We start from the raw sequence: 16,291 nt of genomic DNA on the forward strand, positions 1-16,291 counted from the left end.
AAACATCTCATTACGCGCTTGCCAAAAATGCATTGAATTAATTAAAATCTAAACATTTGAAAAAAAATCATAAGGTAAAAACATTTCATTGGATTGTCTCTTTCAAATTGAGGTTAAAATTGTAAATCATGCACACATTGTAAACAATACAACGACAAGACAAAGAACCCCCCTCCCCGTATAGCCTGATCAGGCTGTTGGGGCAAGTGCTGTTAACGAGCACCTATGAAGGCCGGCACAGTGCACGAGATGGGTGGCCAGCACCACGCCCGGCTGCCTTTGTATCCCCAGTCGTGATGATTACACACTGCACCAGGTACTCATTTGAGGCTGAGTCGACCTAGGAGAGTTCATGACTCGACCGCTCCATTCCGTAGCAACGTGTGGATTTCCACAGGACCATCAACAGAGATGACCACCAACCCCAGCGGTGAGCTTGAGCGGGGAGAAACATTGATTGGACGTTGAATTGGTGCAATATTTTCCCTTTCGAGTGAACGCGTCGGTGCATCGATAGGGAGAAATAAATGAGAGCGGAGAAGCTCGCTTACCCCTTCTGACTTCTTGTCGGGGTAGATGCACGTCTCTCCACCCGCGGTGAAATTACAGAAAACTTTAAACGAGTCTCCCGCGCAGCCTTGGTTCGGATCGATGTAATATTCTCCTGCGAAACCGCGCACACACAAGCACACGTACGTACATCGTCACACACACGTCGATACACAGATAAAGACAGACATTCTCCCATATAGCCTTCACAGACCGTTGGGTCAAGCGCTGTTAGCGAGTAGCGCCTATGAAGGCCGGTACGGCACACGAGGAGGTGGGTGGGCAGCACCAGGCCTCACTGCCTTACACAGCGCACCAGGTACTCGACCTAGGGGAGACCCCGGGCCTTTTCAGATAATCGTCACTGGTGTTGGCCATGAGTGTGAATTGAAATCAGGTTCCCAGGTTCGTAGCGCAAAGCGCTAACCGCCACGCTATAGCATATATACATGCAGAGACATAAATCATACACACACATACATTATGTCGTTATGTCATATGCACAAACACACAACAACAACCGCCGTTTGCCACCACGACGCTTGTGCCATGCCAGGTGCACTTTGAGTCCTCGTGAAAGTGTCGAAGGCTCGCTAGCAGGAGGTCACGGAACAGACCCAGGTGCCACGGATTCACAAAACATACACACATACACACACAATTATATCCAAACACAAGACAAATATTTCGATTTAAAGCTTTCGTGACTGCAGGGATTCATCTTCTTGGTTCTTTCGGTAAAGTAACGTAGAATGGAAATAATAGAAAGTCTTCTCGACAGACCTATTCTCCACCTGATGACGGCTGCTTGCGTTGTGGCCGAAACGTCGTGAGAATAATTTTATTATATTTTATTTTTATTATTTCCATTCTACGTGACTTTACCGAAAGAACCAAGAAGAAGACGAAATATGGCCAATCCTTTGGCTGACAGCCTTCACGTAAGGCACTGGGCATTACTGTAGACAAAAAATAAATTCGCCTTTATTTTACGCTCAACAGCGAGCCCTGTCCGGAGAGCCCAGAGCGTAACGCGGCATTTAGCTGGGCAAGGCTCACTGGTGAACCCGAGTAACCGCTAGCAAAGACCCACACAGCAGACTGGCATCTCCTCACTTGCTGCAGTTGGGCAAAATGAGCCTGCGGGGTGAGAAGCATCCACATCCTCAACCACACCCATCGCCCCATCCTTCACAGCCTGTCGGCCAAATAGTTGAGGGGTTATCAATTTCGTTCACACAAAAACGCCATTGTCGCACGCGATATCATTGTCGCACGCGGTATCATTGTGAGCCTTGCGCGGCAGGTTGGTAACACTCGTGCCTCGTAGCAAGGAGGTGCTGGGTTCGATTCCGCGTGGGTTTCGTCCGGGTACTCTCTGTTTTTTTTTTGTCCCATAGCTTCAAAAAACATAAACGCCAAACCACGCAAGCTGACCGTTGTCCAAACATTGCAACGCTGAAAAATAACCTACAAAGAACTTAGTTGGGATCGCACGGATCACCATCACCCCCTAACTGCTCCAACTCCGTGCAGCTTTCCTGGGTAAATCAAGTGCAGCTGAAAATATCGGCAATTATAATAACGACGACGACGACGACGAGTGAATAGCAAGTTGAGGACGGGGGCTGAACAGAGACCGTCTGGGTAGTCCTTGTGGGCCAGCTGCAGGTCCTTGCACGTGCGGGCGGGGTTGCTCTGACTGCCGATGGGGTGCTTGATCTGCTCGATCTCCAGCTTGAGGGTGTTGAGCGAGGCAAACACCTCCTCCATGCCCTCCGTGTAGTCCATGTAGCCGTCGCTGCCCGTGGGAGGTGGTGCCGGGAGGCTGCCGTCCAGGGTGACGCGGTTGCCGCCGTCTGCCGACCTCTTGGACCTCCATGCTGCCGGATCGCCGCTTTGTGAGAAGAGGCCGCTCCCGCGAGGGCCCTCGATGTGTGTGGAGAAAGGTTTCGTTATTATCGCCATTGTCGTCATGTGGGGAGAAAGGTTTCGTTATTATCGTCATCATCATCGTCGGTGGCAGCAGCAGCAGCAGCAGCCTGTAGCCCGGGCCACGTCATCTCTCACACCTCCGATAAGCACGTTTGGCTACATACAGTGCGAAAGAAATTCAACGTATATACGTACATCTCATGGTGGCAAGATGTTAACTACCTCGCCTGGTATGCAGGAGGTCGTGGGTTTGATCACGACCATGACAATGCCTGCGTATTCAGAGTTGCGTGTGTCTCTCCCTGTAGCCGCGTGGATTTTTACGCCGGGTCCTCCGGTTTTTCCCTCCACATTTAGAATCAACGTCACGCTTTTTGGAGCATTTAGTGGTGATTCCCTATTCCCATGGTGGAGCTCAGTACTGTGTTAGAACAACCCTCGTGTGGTTTCCGCAAATGAAGTTGTGCTTATTTTATCAACCCCAGGGAGATGACTCCGAGGATGTTGATGATGGGCCGAGCTAACAGCTGACCAGAGTTTCAACTCGAGACTTCCAACTGTGAAATGGTTGCGCTCAGCAGTGACAGCAGTGCAACAACAACAATAATAACAATAATGATATCGATGGAATAATTAAATCGTAGAGGAATGGCAGACTAATAGGTTTCCTGCAACAGACACACACACATATATACAAGATCCTGGCAATTGTGGTGCAGTGACAAATGGGCTCATTAGGATCTCTGCTGGCTGGGAGAGAGGCAGTGTCGTTCGGATGGCCCTGGCCACGAGCGATGAATGAGCGGGAAGAAGAGGTCATGCCGGCACACACTCGGCACGACACACAACGGGTTGCACGCGCGCGGCTCAGCCGCCCCTCCTGCCAACGCGGCCGCGGTGCCCCGAAACGCGACGGGCAGCGGGAAAATCCCCCGCGCCAACGCAGCGCCACTCTTACCTTCCCGTGTCACTACCACCCACCCCCCCTCCTGATCGCACCTCCGCTAATTTATTCCAATTGTGCTCTCGGAATCGAGCCATGAGATGAGGAATGCATTTGGATATCTCACAGAGGGCGGCGTGGCTCGTGTGTCAGGGAATTGATGCAAGAAGAAGGGGTATTTCACAGGATATTTTCGGAGATAAAAAAAATCCTTCAAGTAACATTTTCATCCTGCTGTGGGATTTGGTCACGGGAATGGTATTTTGTCTCATGGCAGTCAACCTGGTATATTTTATTCATGAGTTGAGAATTTATGTAAATCAAGGGCAAAACCGAAGTTGATAAGATGTAATTGTTGACTGGCCTGAAAAAGCCATCAACTGGCTACAGCTGAGAAGCCGGTTTAATCACAGTCGCCTGCAAGTCTAATAGGATCAAAGGTCGCCTGATGCCACGTGCGTGAGTGCATGTATGCGTGTGTGCGTAAGTGCACGAGCGACAGTGACACTCATTGTAGAACTTACAGGGGGGCCGGGAGGTCCTGGGGGGCCCAAGTCTCCTTTAGGACCGGCAGGTCCCTAAAAATTATGAAATAAAACAACAAAACAGTAACTCATTCACAATTCATTCACCCTGATGAGAAGGGAGCAAAGTCACGCGTCAAAGTGTTGATGGTTAAAAAGCGGGTGACTCTTTGCGCGGTCATTGGTGACCGCCTGTGAAAAAATAAGTTTCACAGCTCATCGGATTCCTCCTTGCGGTATAAATACTGATGCTGATTCTGAGAAGGCTGAGAACGTGGACCCGCTGCTATTGGAGACGCCGATGCAATCATGGCTGGGAGACCTCGAATCCAAGCAACTCCTCTCACAAATTCTAGATTTGAAGCTTTGGTGACTGCAAGGATTCATATTCTTTGGTTTTTTCGGTAAAGTCACGTAGGTAAAAAAAATAAATTAATAAAAGTAAAATAAAAATAAAATAAAAATCACGACGTTTCGGAGGCAACACAAGCTTCCGTCTTCAAGTGGAACCGTCACAGCACGATAGCTGTATTGATACAAGAATCCATTTAGATATCTCATATCGTGCTGTGACGGTTCCACCTGAAGACGGAAGCTTGTGTTGCCTCCGAAACGTCGTGATTTTTAAATTATTTTTATTTTACTTTTATTAATTTAATTTTTTTACCTACGTGACTTTACCGAAAAAACCTAAGAATATGAATCCTCTCACGAAGCCACTGGAGCTATCAAGCTACGATTACATCCCTTTAGTTTACAGAATTAGCCGATGCGTGTTAAGTTTACGAATACGCCTGCAATGCTGCCATTGTCCGGTCGCAATAAAACGATGAACATAACACACACGTATCATGCGCTAAAAAGCAAAAGTTATTTTGGATCAAGCTCATTATTGCAATTCACGTATTCCTCTATAAATAAAAATAAAATCGATGTTGTTGAGCGGAATCCTCCGTCATGTCACGGGAGAGCTCGATCCAGTCACTGGCTGCACGGTGCACGCAGCGGAATTTTCCCTATCGCAACTGAAATGCTTTATAACGTATTCTCTTGTCAGTCGCCGTCCATTCTATCGACGCAGCGGAGGAGACGTTTGCGACTGTTACGCGCGGACGACAGAAAAACACACTGACGGCAAAAAATGACGTAAAAAAAACCTTCGTGAAAAACACTGCGGCCGTACGAGAGACTTGAACAGGCGGCGTTTCTGCCAAAGGCAGCTACAGAGACTCTAATATCGAGACTCTTTGCCCTCTCTACGTGCTGAAGAAGGGCAATTGTCTAAAACGTCGCCTGCTGTAAACTCCTATTGATATGGAATGTATATTCCTGGTTCTTTCGGTAAAGTCACGTAGAAGGGAAATAATAAAATAATACAAATATAAAACAATAAAAATGCTCACGACGTTTCGACTGCAGCACAAGCAATCATCATCAGGTGTGAAATCCACAGAAAAATAATTCTTGTTGTGGATTTCACACCTGATGATGATTGCTTGTGTTGCAGTCGAAACGTCGTGAGCATTTGTATTGTTTTATATTTGTATTATTTTATTATTTCCCTTCTACGTGACTTTACCGAAAGAACCAAGAATATGAATCCCTGCAGTCACGAAAGCTTTAAATGAAGATATGGAATGTGTTGTTGTTTGTGCTCGTGCACCAACTGCTAAAGCAGCAGCAGCAGCAGCAGCAGACAATACGTTTAATTTTGATGACAGCAAACGGACACGTCACTTGATGCCCTGAAAGCAACACACACGATGGATGCCAATCCAACGGCAGCACCGTGCCACTGTGCGAACATCGCGGCAGAGCGACGGATAACTGAGAATGCAAATCGGTGCACAGTTTGACATCACGGAGCGGCATAAACCCCCTGAGGACGACGGCGTAGCGCGGGGGCAGCGGGAGGCGTCACGGAGAATTACACGACGCGGATGAATGAAAGGACATCGGAGGATTAAAAGGAGATCAATCGATTGATTGAAACAGGCGAGAGAGTTTGCTGGACGAGGGTAGGTGCGCGTGTGACGACAGGAGAGAAGGTTTACATTGCATTGTGAATGGCAGCAGGCCCAGCTTTGATGTAAACAACGCCCTGGGCAAAACGAAGACTCTAATGCCATTTGAAAGTAATGGCTTGGTAATAGCTCTGTCGTTTGTTATCCATCATGTGGCATCGCGTTGCGTCTAAGCGTTGCCAATTATCGGCACGCTTTATGACGGCGTCCGTAAATTTGCGCTAAATCCATATAAGTTCTCCATGTTCGTAAGAGTAAAGCCAACGACGATGCTCCAAAAAGAAAAGTAGAAAATCGACGGCGTTTTCGGGCAATGGGCTCTTCGACACAGCACAAAAAGAACAGGGCCCATTGCGGGAAACGTTGCCAATTTGTATGAATTCCCTTAGAAGGCAGTGCTATCGTTAATTGTGCTTGTGCACCACTGCCAAAGCAGCAGCAGCAACAGCAGCATCACCAAATAGTCGGTGCCCTTCGCAGCGTTGCAATCTGGGTGGCCGTGTTGGTCGCCAACCCCTACGGCAGGCGGCACACTGGACGTCTGTGACAAAGAGCCTTGTAGCTCATCGGATTCCTCCAGTACGAATCGAGATTCTGGTTGTATGTACGTATGTACGTCGCAATGTGCGTAGCCAACCGCGCTAATCGGAGGCGCGAGGAAAGGACAACAAACTAATCACAAAAAGCCGTTCTGAAAAAAATGAGTTTTCAACCTAAAGTTAAAATTGCATAGCTCCAGTGGATAATAGTGCATAGCTCCAGTTGCAGAGAGACGTCATCGGATGCGAGGATGGGCGGGGGGGGAAGTGAATCACAGGTCAAGGAGCAGAGGAAGGTATTCGAGCAAGGAGTTAAACTGGGGAGGGAATCAACTGAGCGAATAACAAGTGGGAGGCTGGTTTTAGACAACGGGAGCAGTGCAGGAGAAGCAGCGACCTGCGAAGCGCAGACGTTGCGCTCAGGGCCCAAGGCAGAGGAGAGACAGCATCACGAATCTGGACACGTGCGGCATGATTCTAATGGATGGATGTGAGCTGCAAGGGTACAACAGGTGAAAATTGCAATTTTGAGAGACCTTGACGCGGATAGGAAAAATAGGTTGGTAATGCGTGCACGATTGCACAGGCATTTACACGCGTGCACAAACGCGCGAGCCCACGCACGCGCCAAGCACGTGCGTGTGCAGATGCACACACGTACACGCGCATACACTCACGCTCCTCCCGTGTAGCCTTTAGCAGACTACTGGGAGCACGTGGTGTTAGCGAGGAGCACCACCTACGAGAGCCAACACGGCACACGAAGGGGGTCGTGTGGCCAGCACCACACCCGACCGCCTTTGTCTCCCCAGTGGCGATGTTTTACACACCACACCGGGTACTCATTTGAGGCTGAGTCGACCTAGGAGAAGGCCCAGTACGGGTTCAGGTATTCGTAACTGGTGTTGGGCCGTGAGCGGGAATCGAACTCGGGTGGCCGGGTTCGGAGCGCAATGCGCTAGCCGCTACGCTACCGCTTCCCACATGCACACTTTCACGTACACGTACACACACTGTAAGCAAACAGTCCCACACGCAGGCGGATGCGACACACACTAACAGGCTTATCACACTCACCGTGGAGCCCTTGGAACCTTTAGGCCCTCCTGGGCCCTGTGGAAAGGGTTGACACCAGAAAAAGCATTTATCAGTCACTGTCAAATGACGGCAAAGCATATGGTGTGTGTTTAAAGTTTATTTCGTTTAACTGGCTAAGGTCTCAAGAGATGGGGATAGTCTCGAGTTGCAAAATTACAAAAACAGAAAGCAACCACAATGAAGCGATTTTAAATCAGCCCCAAAGCAACCACGTAGAAATCAGAGGAAAAACAACCACATGGCAGAAATAATTTGAAAACAGGAAGACAGTGCACAAACATTACCAATATAATGAATACAATTAATTCCCAGTTACAAAAGTTGACTTGCATAAATTACAAAAAAAAGATCAAAGTAAGGTTAAACAGAAACATCAATACATATTTCGGGTTGATTATTGGACTGGTGAGCAAGCAGCTACGAGTACGTGGCTAAAATACGGTATGTATGTGTTTTTCACGCTGAACTTCTTTCGCACCGTATGTAGCCAACCGTGCCAATCGGAGGCGCGGGAAGGAAAAAAAAACACACTCAACGTCAAGAATGGGCAATGCAGCATCAGCTCTGTGGGGTTGGCCGGGAGAGCGGGGTGCCCTCACCCTGCTCAACACGACCTGCAAACTGGCGGTGACCCGTGACCCGCGACCCCCTATCCCCGCACGCGGCTGCCACGGGCGCTGGCGGTGCGCGTTGCTCGATGCGAGATCCTCAAGGATCCTGGCCGATCGCCGACAATCTCGGCTGTGACCGTCTGGAAGGGTTTTGTCTTGCTCTGGCGAAGATCACCCCACACCCTCCAACCACCCCCCCCCCCCCAGAGCTTTTTGGTTTTTCAATAAACTTAATTAGGCAAAGGCCTACGTCACTATATAATTTAAATCTCACAAGGCTCACCGCCATCGTAGTATTATTGTTTAGTAATGGATGAATCTTCATGCTCCGGTTTCCTCACACATCTAAACACTCATTAACCATTTCCCATTCCGATGACGCACGGAAAAAAAACTAAAATAAAACAACTTTATCAGTACCGAGGCTCCCACGAGGCGGTGCGGGAGAGCGTGTGGCACAGTTTGGCGATAACACCGAGAAAGTGTGATAGAGGATCGCAGACCTTGGGCAATTGTTTGGAGCCAGCTCATCGCGTGGGTTGCCTGCCTGCTTACCTGCGGTTCCTCCTCGCACCTCTGAGTCATTCTCTCTCTTCAAGAGTGAGAGCATACTGTGCCCGTGCGGTGCGGACGTGAAATCATTACAATTGTTATTCATCATTTACAGCCCTCTGTCAATCCGCTATCGGATGAGGGTCTCTCGGTCTCGTAACGGTCAAGGCCACTGCTTGACCATACTTCACCATGCTGGTCAAGCGTGGGTTCGTGCAGCTGGGGAGGCCCCAGGACCGGTTCGGATATCACTCGACGCTGATGTCAGCCGTGACCGGGAAATTAACTCGGGTTGATAGGTTCATAGCGCAGCGCACGTAACCGCTCCACTACTGGTGCCCCCCATTACATAAGTTAAAACTGAAATTGTTAACGAGTAAAAATGATTAGTCCAACACCGAATTGTATATTTGGCACTGCTAATCATAGAGGAGGTGGGCCAGTTGTATCCATATTTGAGCGGTGGCATGGCCTAGTGGTAGTGCGTTTGTCACTTGGTGCAGAGGTTTGAGGTTTGAGTGGGGTAGGCCGCCCTGGTTAATACTGCGAATGTACTAGCCAGTAAATACTTCAACCATTTCAATCCAAGACCATGCTGCAAATAAGTACTTGAGACCCATAGAGGGGGCAGGAGGGGGGGGGGAGAGTCTTACCGGAGGTCCTGGGGATCCGCTTGGTCCCTGGGGGCCGGAAGGACCCACAACTCCCTGGGGGAATGAGGGCAGAGGCGGACGTCACAGAGGGTTGTCGCAAACACCGGTGGCCGTTGGCTTGCGCGTCAACAACAGCCACGTACGCATTAACTCGACTATTTTTTAAGTTTCATCTTACCAGGTGAGGATCACTGAGCTACACAGCTCTTTTTCAGAAGTGACCTGACCACAAATGACAGCTCGACGAAGTGGCTCATCGTGACGTGGACATTTGTAGCAGCGGCCAAATACTCCCAACCCACACCAAGTCCCGTGCACTCCACACGAGCCCCTTCGTCAGGCCACTGCGGCATGACGGCCTCCTCACACACCGCGCGGGTCGTCGGGGTTAATTGACCATACTTCTCTACGCAGGTCACTGCGGGTTGGAGAAGGCATGGGCAGCATAGGCGTCCGAGCATAGTCGAGTAGAGCAATGCATTTCGCTGCACTGCCACTCTGCTGCTACCCACAACGTAGCTCCACAGTGGCCTGTAGCACCTGTGTCGTGCATGGTGGTGTCACATCCAAGCACCATCCAGGCTCAGCCCTGCTTCGGTTCGGAGATCTGATTTGGTCATAGACATTTGAATGTGTACCGCCACCTATATAAACATGATCAGAGACAGTGGTAATATTCCTATGGCAGGAGCCAGCCTCTCCATAGAACAGCCGGTTGTAGTACTCTCTCGTCAGAGTTCAAATTTCAGCTGCGAGGACGGTAGAGGAGGAAGCACTTTGCGGCAAGCCAATGGTGTCTGTTCCGAGAGGTTGGAACTGGCCGTGCCATGGCATTGTGGGAAGCTCTGCAACGCCAGGGCCTTGTCTCGGCACGTGCTGCCTCGGCCACTCACGTGGTCTCCCTTGGGTCCCGTCTTCCCGTGGGGCCCGGGCAGCCCTCGGTCTCCCTTCTCCCCCTGCTCTCCTGGGGGTCCAATGAGCCCAATGAGGCCGGGGTGTCCCTGTAGTGCGACACGGCACGCGAGCGTAAGCGCAACAGCAACATCATCATCATCATCAGGCGGCGCGGTGCGTATCGGCACATGCCGTTGACACGAGTTCCCTCCATCTCCTCCAGTCTTTTCGCGGCATTGTGCTGCTGTTGTTGTCGTTATAACTCCATGTGCCAAGTATTTGTCTGCTCTGTCTTCCCATCTGGTCCGAGGTCTTCCTCTATTCTCTCTTCCATGTGTCAGTTTCCATCGGATGGGTTTCATGGAAACCTCTTTGTGGTAGCTGTCGGAGCCATTGGAGTCTATTCTTCACCACGACTGACTACGATGCAATGCAACGTGATTGAAATGCATTAGTTATGCTCACCTATCATGCATTGAATAGTCGAGGTGTCGTTTTTTCTACTCATCCCCCACACCCATCACCCCTTTTATTGTGATTTAATAAGTCCGAGCACGTATCCTGAGCTAGAGAATAAATATCAATCGACAATTCTATGCATCGAGTGTTGCCCGATCGCACGCCCCCACACATTTATGGGTTTTCTCCCGGTGCTCCCGTTTCTATAGGGCTTGGATAATTGCCAAACTAAACTATAAACTAACCTATTTAAATTTATATACCATTAAACTCAACTATTTATATTTGATCAGATAATGGTCACTGAGCTATCTATGTAGCTCCTTCTCAGAAGCGACCTGGCTACCAACGATAGCTCAACGAAGTGGCTTATCATCATGTGGAAATCTATAGTAGTAGCCAAAAACTCTAAACGCGTGATGTTGATTCTAAATGTGGAGGGGAAAACCTGGAGGAGCCGGAGAAAAATCCACATTGCCACGGAAAGAGAGACACGCAAACTCAAAAAATATACAGCAGGCGTCAGGGTCGGGATCGGGATCGAACCCACGACCTCCTGTATGCCAGGCGAGGGAGTTAACATCTCTCCATCTGGCTGCTGCTGCTGCCTCCCTGCCCATCTGTGAGCGAATGCTGTGTGGTAGCGGCGCCTTCCAAGTAAAAATTATTATCATTTCACTGGTATTGAATTGGTGCATGTAGTAAAACTAATTATTTTCAAGATTATATATTTGAGTACGATAGATTTAACATGTTTACACCGCTATAGATCATCCACACATCCATAAAGGAAAACAAATAAACGGGATTTGAAGATCAAAATCGCGATTCCGTGAATTTCATTGATTCATGGAGGCAAGGAATCATTATGAGACCACAAAACACTGCACACTGCGATGACACATTGTAACACAAGACAACATAATACAAGGCACTGTGATATAATGAAATACCAAATCATGCAATACAATGAACTGTCATACAATGCAACATGATACGACACAATACAATGTAATGGAAGGCAGCATTATGCAACACATGCAATAGAATTTGGTATATATGAAAAAAAAATGTAATTGGATAAATTGCGTCCATACTACGAGGATTATGTTGTGGCATTGGTTCATGAGTTCACACTCAATTCATGAGACTCAAGAGATGTCAGGTGATGGCGACGATGATGATGTTGATGATGAAAATGACGATGTTGCACATCACGCATGTCTTAACCCTTACCTTTTCTCCTTTGGGGCCTGGCTCGCCCTTCAGTCCTGGCAAACCCGGAGGGCCCTAAACGACCACAGACAGAGAGGGACATAAATGGAGACTCTGCCGCACGTCGTGACATTGGGGGATTTCGCAAAAAAGGCCAACGCTGCATCGCACGGTACGTTGTGCGTGGACCTTACCTCGCACCGCACGTAGCCTCCCGTGCCAATCGGAGCAATGGTTTGTGAGGCAGGGCCCATGACACATTATTTGGTGAGGTGTTTCAGGATCCTAATAATGGAGCTGACTCACGATAACTCTGGCGGAAAGACCGAAATGTTGGCAATTATCTATTTTTTTTTTCATTTTAAGGCCACAGTGGAATTGACGAACGTGTTGGCGTTGACTTGGGTTTTCTGTGCGAGGGCGAGTATAGACTCACATTGTTCATTTGCTTCCCAAATGTTAAGGAAATAACACTTGCACAATCGTTAAAGTTGACTTTTTACCATTGATATCATTATTATTACTACTTTGCAAAATGTCTTTTGGAGTAATTGATGGCATGATGTTTATAGATGTCGTAATTTTGTCCGTTATTTATTTATTGTAAAACAGAAAGCGTGTGCATTACAAGCATGACATATTGTAACGTTGCAATGAATACAATTCTTGTGGCAGGCTTATCTTTAAATCCTCCATTACATCCTTATACGTGTTTTTTTTTTATCTCTGTGAGCCGCGTCCTTTCTCAAAAGACGTTCGCGATTATGACCTCCCTTCCACTTAGCTCTGCCCACAATCTTTAGTCAACTTTTAGATACTTTGCATCACTCCCAATTGCATCCAACTATTAAAATTACCTATTAAACGTTCTTGTTGTTCTTGTTGTCCTTCCCCTGCACCTCCGATTAGCAAGGCTGGCTACGTACGGTGCGAAATAAGTTCAACATAATTCGCTGTCTTCCCCGGCTTCTTGTCAAGCCTATAACTTTCTCAGTCAAAACCACATTCACGTTCAGTCTCTCGTTTTCTCATTACTTGTCCGAGAAATCATTAACTCTGCCTTTTCTCTCGCGTTTCTTGTTAATTTCCTTGTTGTGTATCCTGCTGCTATCTGCAATTACATGTTCCTTCTGCACGAAACAAAGGAGAATTATAAGAAGACCCCGCTAAGCATGATTGACCAAAATATCCCGTGGGAGGAGCCTCTTGGAAGTGAGTGCTGAGACTCACCTGTGGGCCTGGGGGACCTCGCTGACCAGGGCCACCGGGTCTCCCAATGTCTCCCTGAGGATCACAAACAACAAGAACGACCATGTCATTACATACATAATACAGGGTTTTTTTGGGGGTTAGATCGCGTAAATATATATAATATATGTGTGTGTCATATTCTTGGTTCTTTCGGTAAAGTCACGTAGAAGGGAAATAATAAAATAATACAAATATAAAACTATAAAAATTCTCACGACGTTTCGACTGCAACACAAGCAATCATCATCAGGTGTGAAATCCACAGCAATATATTTTTTTAAAGGTGGCGGTTTTTCCTAACGTCAGCACCATGGACAGCGATTTGGCAGTTGGCCAGATGGACGAGTCCAACATAGATGGATTTGGCAACTGTCAAATCGCTGTCCATGGTGCTGACGTTAGGAAAAACCGCCACTTTATTCAAATTTTCTTGCTGTGGATTTCACACCTGATGATGATTGCTTGTGTTGCAGTCGAAACGTCGTGAGAATTTTTTATTGTTTAATATTTTTATTATTTTATTATTTCCCTTCTACGTGACTTTACCGAAAGAACCAAGAATATGAATCCCTGCAGTCACGAAAGCTTTAAATCGAAATTTATGCGTGTGTCGTCAAACCCGCCACCACCCGACACAGCCAATCAGTAAGGTTTGTCACGTAAACAGAACGTGCCAATTCGTTACTAGTACAGCACTAGTGTATAGTGTAGTGTAGTAGTGTATAGTGTAGTAGTGTAAAGTATAGTGTAGTACACTAGTACAGCACATCGGTGTGTTGGAGTGCAAAGCCACAACATTTACAATCTGAGTACGACGTTTCACGAAATGTCAACATTTACAATCCGAGTAAGACGTTTCGCGAAATGTCGTTACTGGCAAAACCTGTATTATGGATGATATTGGTCGCGAGAGCCTACGTGTTAAACTGATGTCATTACATATGACGACGATGATGTGTACGTGTGTTATGAGTGCATATGTGTGTGTTGTGTGTGTATGAGTGTGTGTGGTGTGTGGCACAAGCGTCCTGGTGACGTCACCGCCACTTAGTGGCGAATGGCGGTTGTTGTTGTTGTTGTGGTGTGTATATGAGTATGTGTGGTGTGTACATGTATGTATATGTGTACGTACGGGTGTATGCGTGTACTCACGGCTGGTCCGGGAATGCCTCTCAGTCCGTCAGGTCCAGGCTGCCCAGGAAGACCCACAGGCCCAATCTGTCCCGTCTTCCCAAGTGGCCCGTTTAAGCCTCCTTCACCCTATACAAATCAACACCACCATCATCATCAGGCATGGTCCATCCACTGTTGGATGAAGGACTTCAAATGCTGTCTATCGTCACTCACTGTTCTGCAATGCCAAAGTCCATATCGTCAATGACTGGATGTAGGGTGTATACACAAACAAGGGCAAAGATGCTCATGTAGCCTAAAAAGGCAGTTGGGACAAATGCTGCCAGACAGCACCTTTGAATGCCAATGTTTTACGGAGTTCTGTGGCAAACACCATGCTTGGCCTCCTTTGTCTCCCCCATGCTGACGTTTACACACTGCACCAGGTACTCAATTAAGGCTGAGTCATCCTAGGAGAGGCCCAGGGCCGGTTCAGACATTTGCCACTGATGTTGGCCATGAGCAGGAATGGAACCCGGGTCACCGGGTTTGTAGCACAGTGCGATAACTGCTACACACACAGAGAATGATAAAGACCCCCATATAGCCTTAACAGACCGTAGGGGCAAGTGCTGCTAGCGAGCACCTATGAAGGCCGGCACAGCACAGAAGGAGGTGGGTGGCCAGCACCACGTCTGGCCGCCTTTGTCTCCCTAGTGGCGATGTTTACACATCACATCAAGTACTTATTTGAGGCTGAGTCGACCTAGGAGAGGCCCAGGACCGGTTCAGATAATCGTCACTGGCGTCGACCGTGAGCGTGAATCGAACCCGGGTGGCTGGGTTTTAGGCGCAGCGTGATAACCGCTATACACACACACACACGAACATTGCACACACACACATGCACGCACACACACACGAACATTGCACACACACACGTGCACACGCGGTGTTGTTTATAATGAGAAATGTACCTTCCCTCCCTTTTCTCCTCTCCTGCCTTCCACACCAGGTGGCCCAGGCAAGCCCTGAAGCACAGACATTTAATCACTTTAATCACACGTTACATTACCGAGTCAACAACAACATCATCATCATCATTTCACTGCCTGCAATTTAAACACAGAGTGGCATTACTCTAGGGGTAATGTATCGCGTTCGGGCTCATCTGAAGGGGGGGGGGGGGGGGGTTCCACAAGGCTTCGGATTCGGATTTGTGCCTTGCGTTAGGGCACAGCGAGGGTCAGGGCCAGAGATCGAGTTGAAACTTGAGAATCAGAATGTTTATTTAGACTGCAGCAAGAGGAGCAATCCGATGAGCTCTGAAGCTCTTTCTCACAGATGTCCAGTCGGGGCGGGTCAAGACCTGGTCTGTTGATAAGGTTAGCCGAGTATAAGGCTGCATAAAGGCTTAGGACTAGAGGTATGATTAAGACCAGGATTAGGATTAGGTACAGGGTTGGGATTAGCGATAGGGTTAGGACTAGGGGTAGGATTAAGACCAGGGGTAGGTTTAGGTACAGGGTTGGGATTAGCGATAGGGTTAGGACTAGGGGTATGATTAAGACCAGGGATAGGATTAGGTACAGGGTTGGGATTAGCGATAGGGTTAGGACTAGGGGTATGATTAAGACCAGGGATAGGATTAGGTACAGGGTTGGGATTAACGATAGGGTTAGGACTAGGGGTATGATTAAGACCAGGGATAGGATTAGGTACAGGGTTGGGATTAGCGATAGGGTTAGGACTAGGGGTAGGATTAAGACCAGGGGTAGGTTTAGGGGAAAGCGGTTCCAGTGACTTTGAAAGAGGTCCAGCAGGGTTCTAAATAAAGATTTTCCACCTCCTTGCGAATGTGGAATTCCAGCACTGTAACACCCATGGAAATGAGAGTGGCCTCACAACCCATCTGAGCGAGGAGACGCTCT

At 48.1% G+C, this 16,291-nt stretch overlaps 1 protein-coding gene across 2 annotated transcripts in view; it reads right to left on the minus strand.

The window, feature by feature from the left end:
- Positions 1 to 16,291, minus strand: part of LOC144948416 (uncharacterized) — a 266,228-nt gene that overhangs the window by 17,611 nt on the left and 232,326 nt on the right. For both annotated transcript variants that reach the window (XM_078877862.1, XM_078877863.1), the window contains exons 56-65: positions 15,338 to 15,391; positions 14,400 to 14,507; positions 13,227 to 13,280; positions 12,018 to 12,071; positions 10,322 to 10,429; positions 9,429 to 9,482; positions 7,592 to 7,627; positions 3,952 to 4,005; positions 2,190 to 2,478; positions 552 to 664 (exon numbers count right to left, since the gene is read on the minus strand). In XM_078877862.1, the coding sequence (XP_078733988.1) occupies positions 552 to 664; positions 2,190 to 2,478; positions 3,952 to 4,005; positions 7,592 to 7,627; positions 9,429 to 9,482; positions 10,322 to 10,429; positions 12,018 to 12,071; positions 13,227 to 13,280; positions 14,400 to 14,507; positions 15,338 to 15,391 (924 nt within the window). The remainder of the gene's footprint in view (positions 1 to 551; positions 665 to 2,189; positions 2,479 to 3,951; positions 4,006 to 7,591; positions 7,628 to 9,428; positions 9,483 to 10,321; positions 10,430 to 12,017; positions 12,072 to 13,226; positions 13,281 to 14,399; positions 14,508 to 15,337; positions 15,392 to 16,291) is intronic.

This window comes from Lampetra fluviatilis, chromosome 49 (genome assembly GCF_964198595.1).
Source record: "Lampetra fluviatilis chromosome 49, kcLamFluv1.1, whole genome shotgun sequence".
Classification (NCBI taxonomy): Eukaryota; Metazoa; Chordata; class Hyperoartia; order Petromyzontiformes; family Petromyzontidae; genus Lampetra; species Lampetra fluviatilis.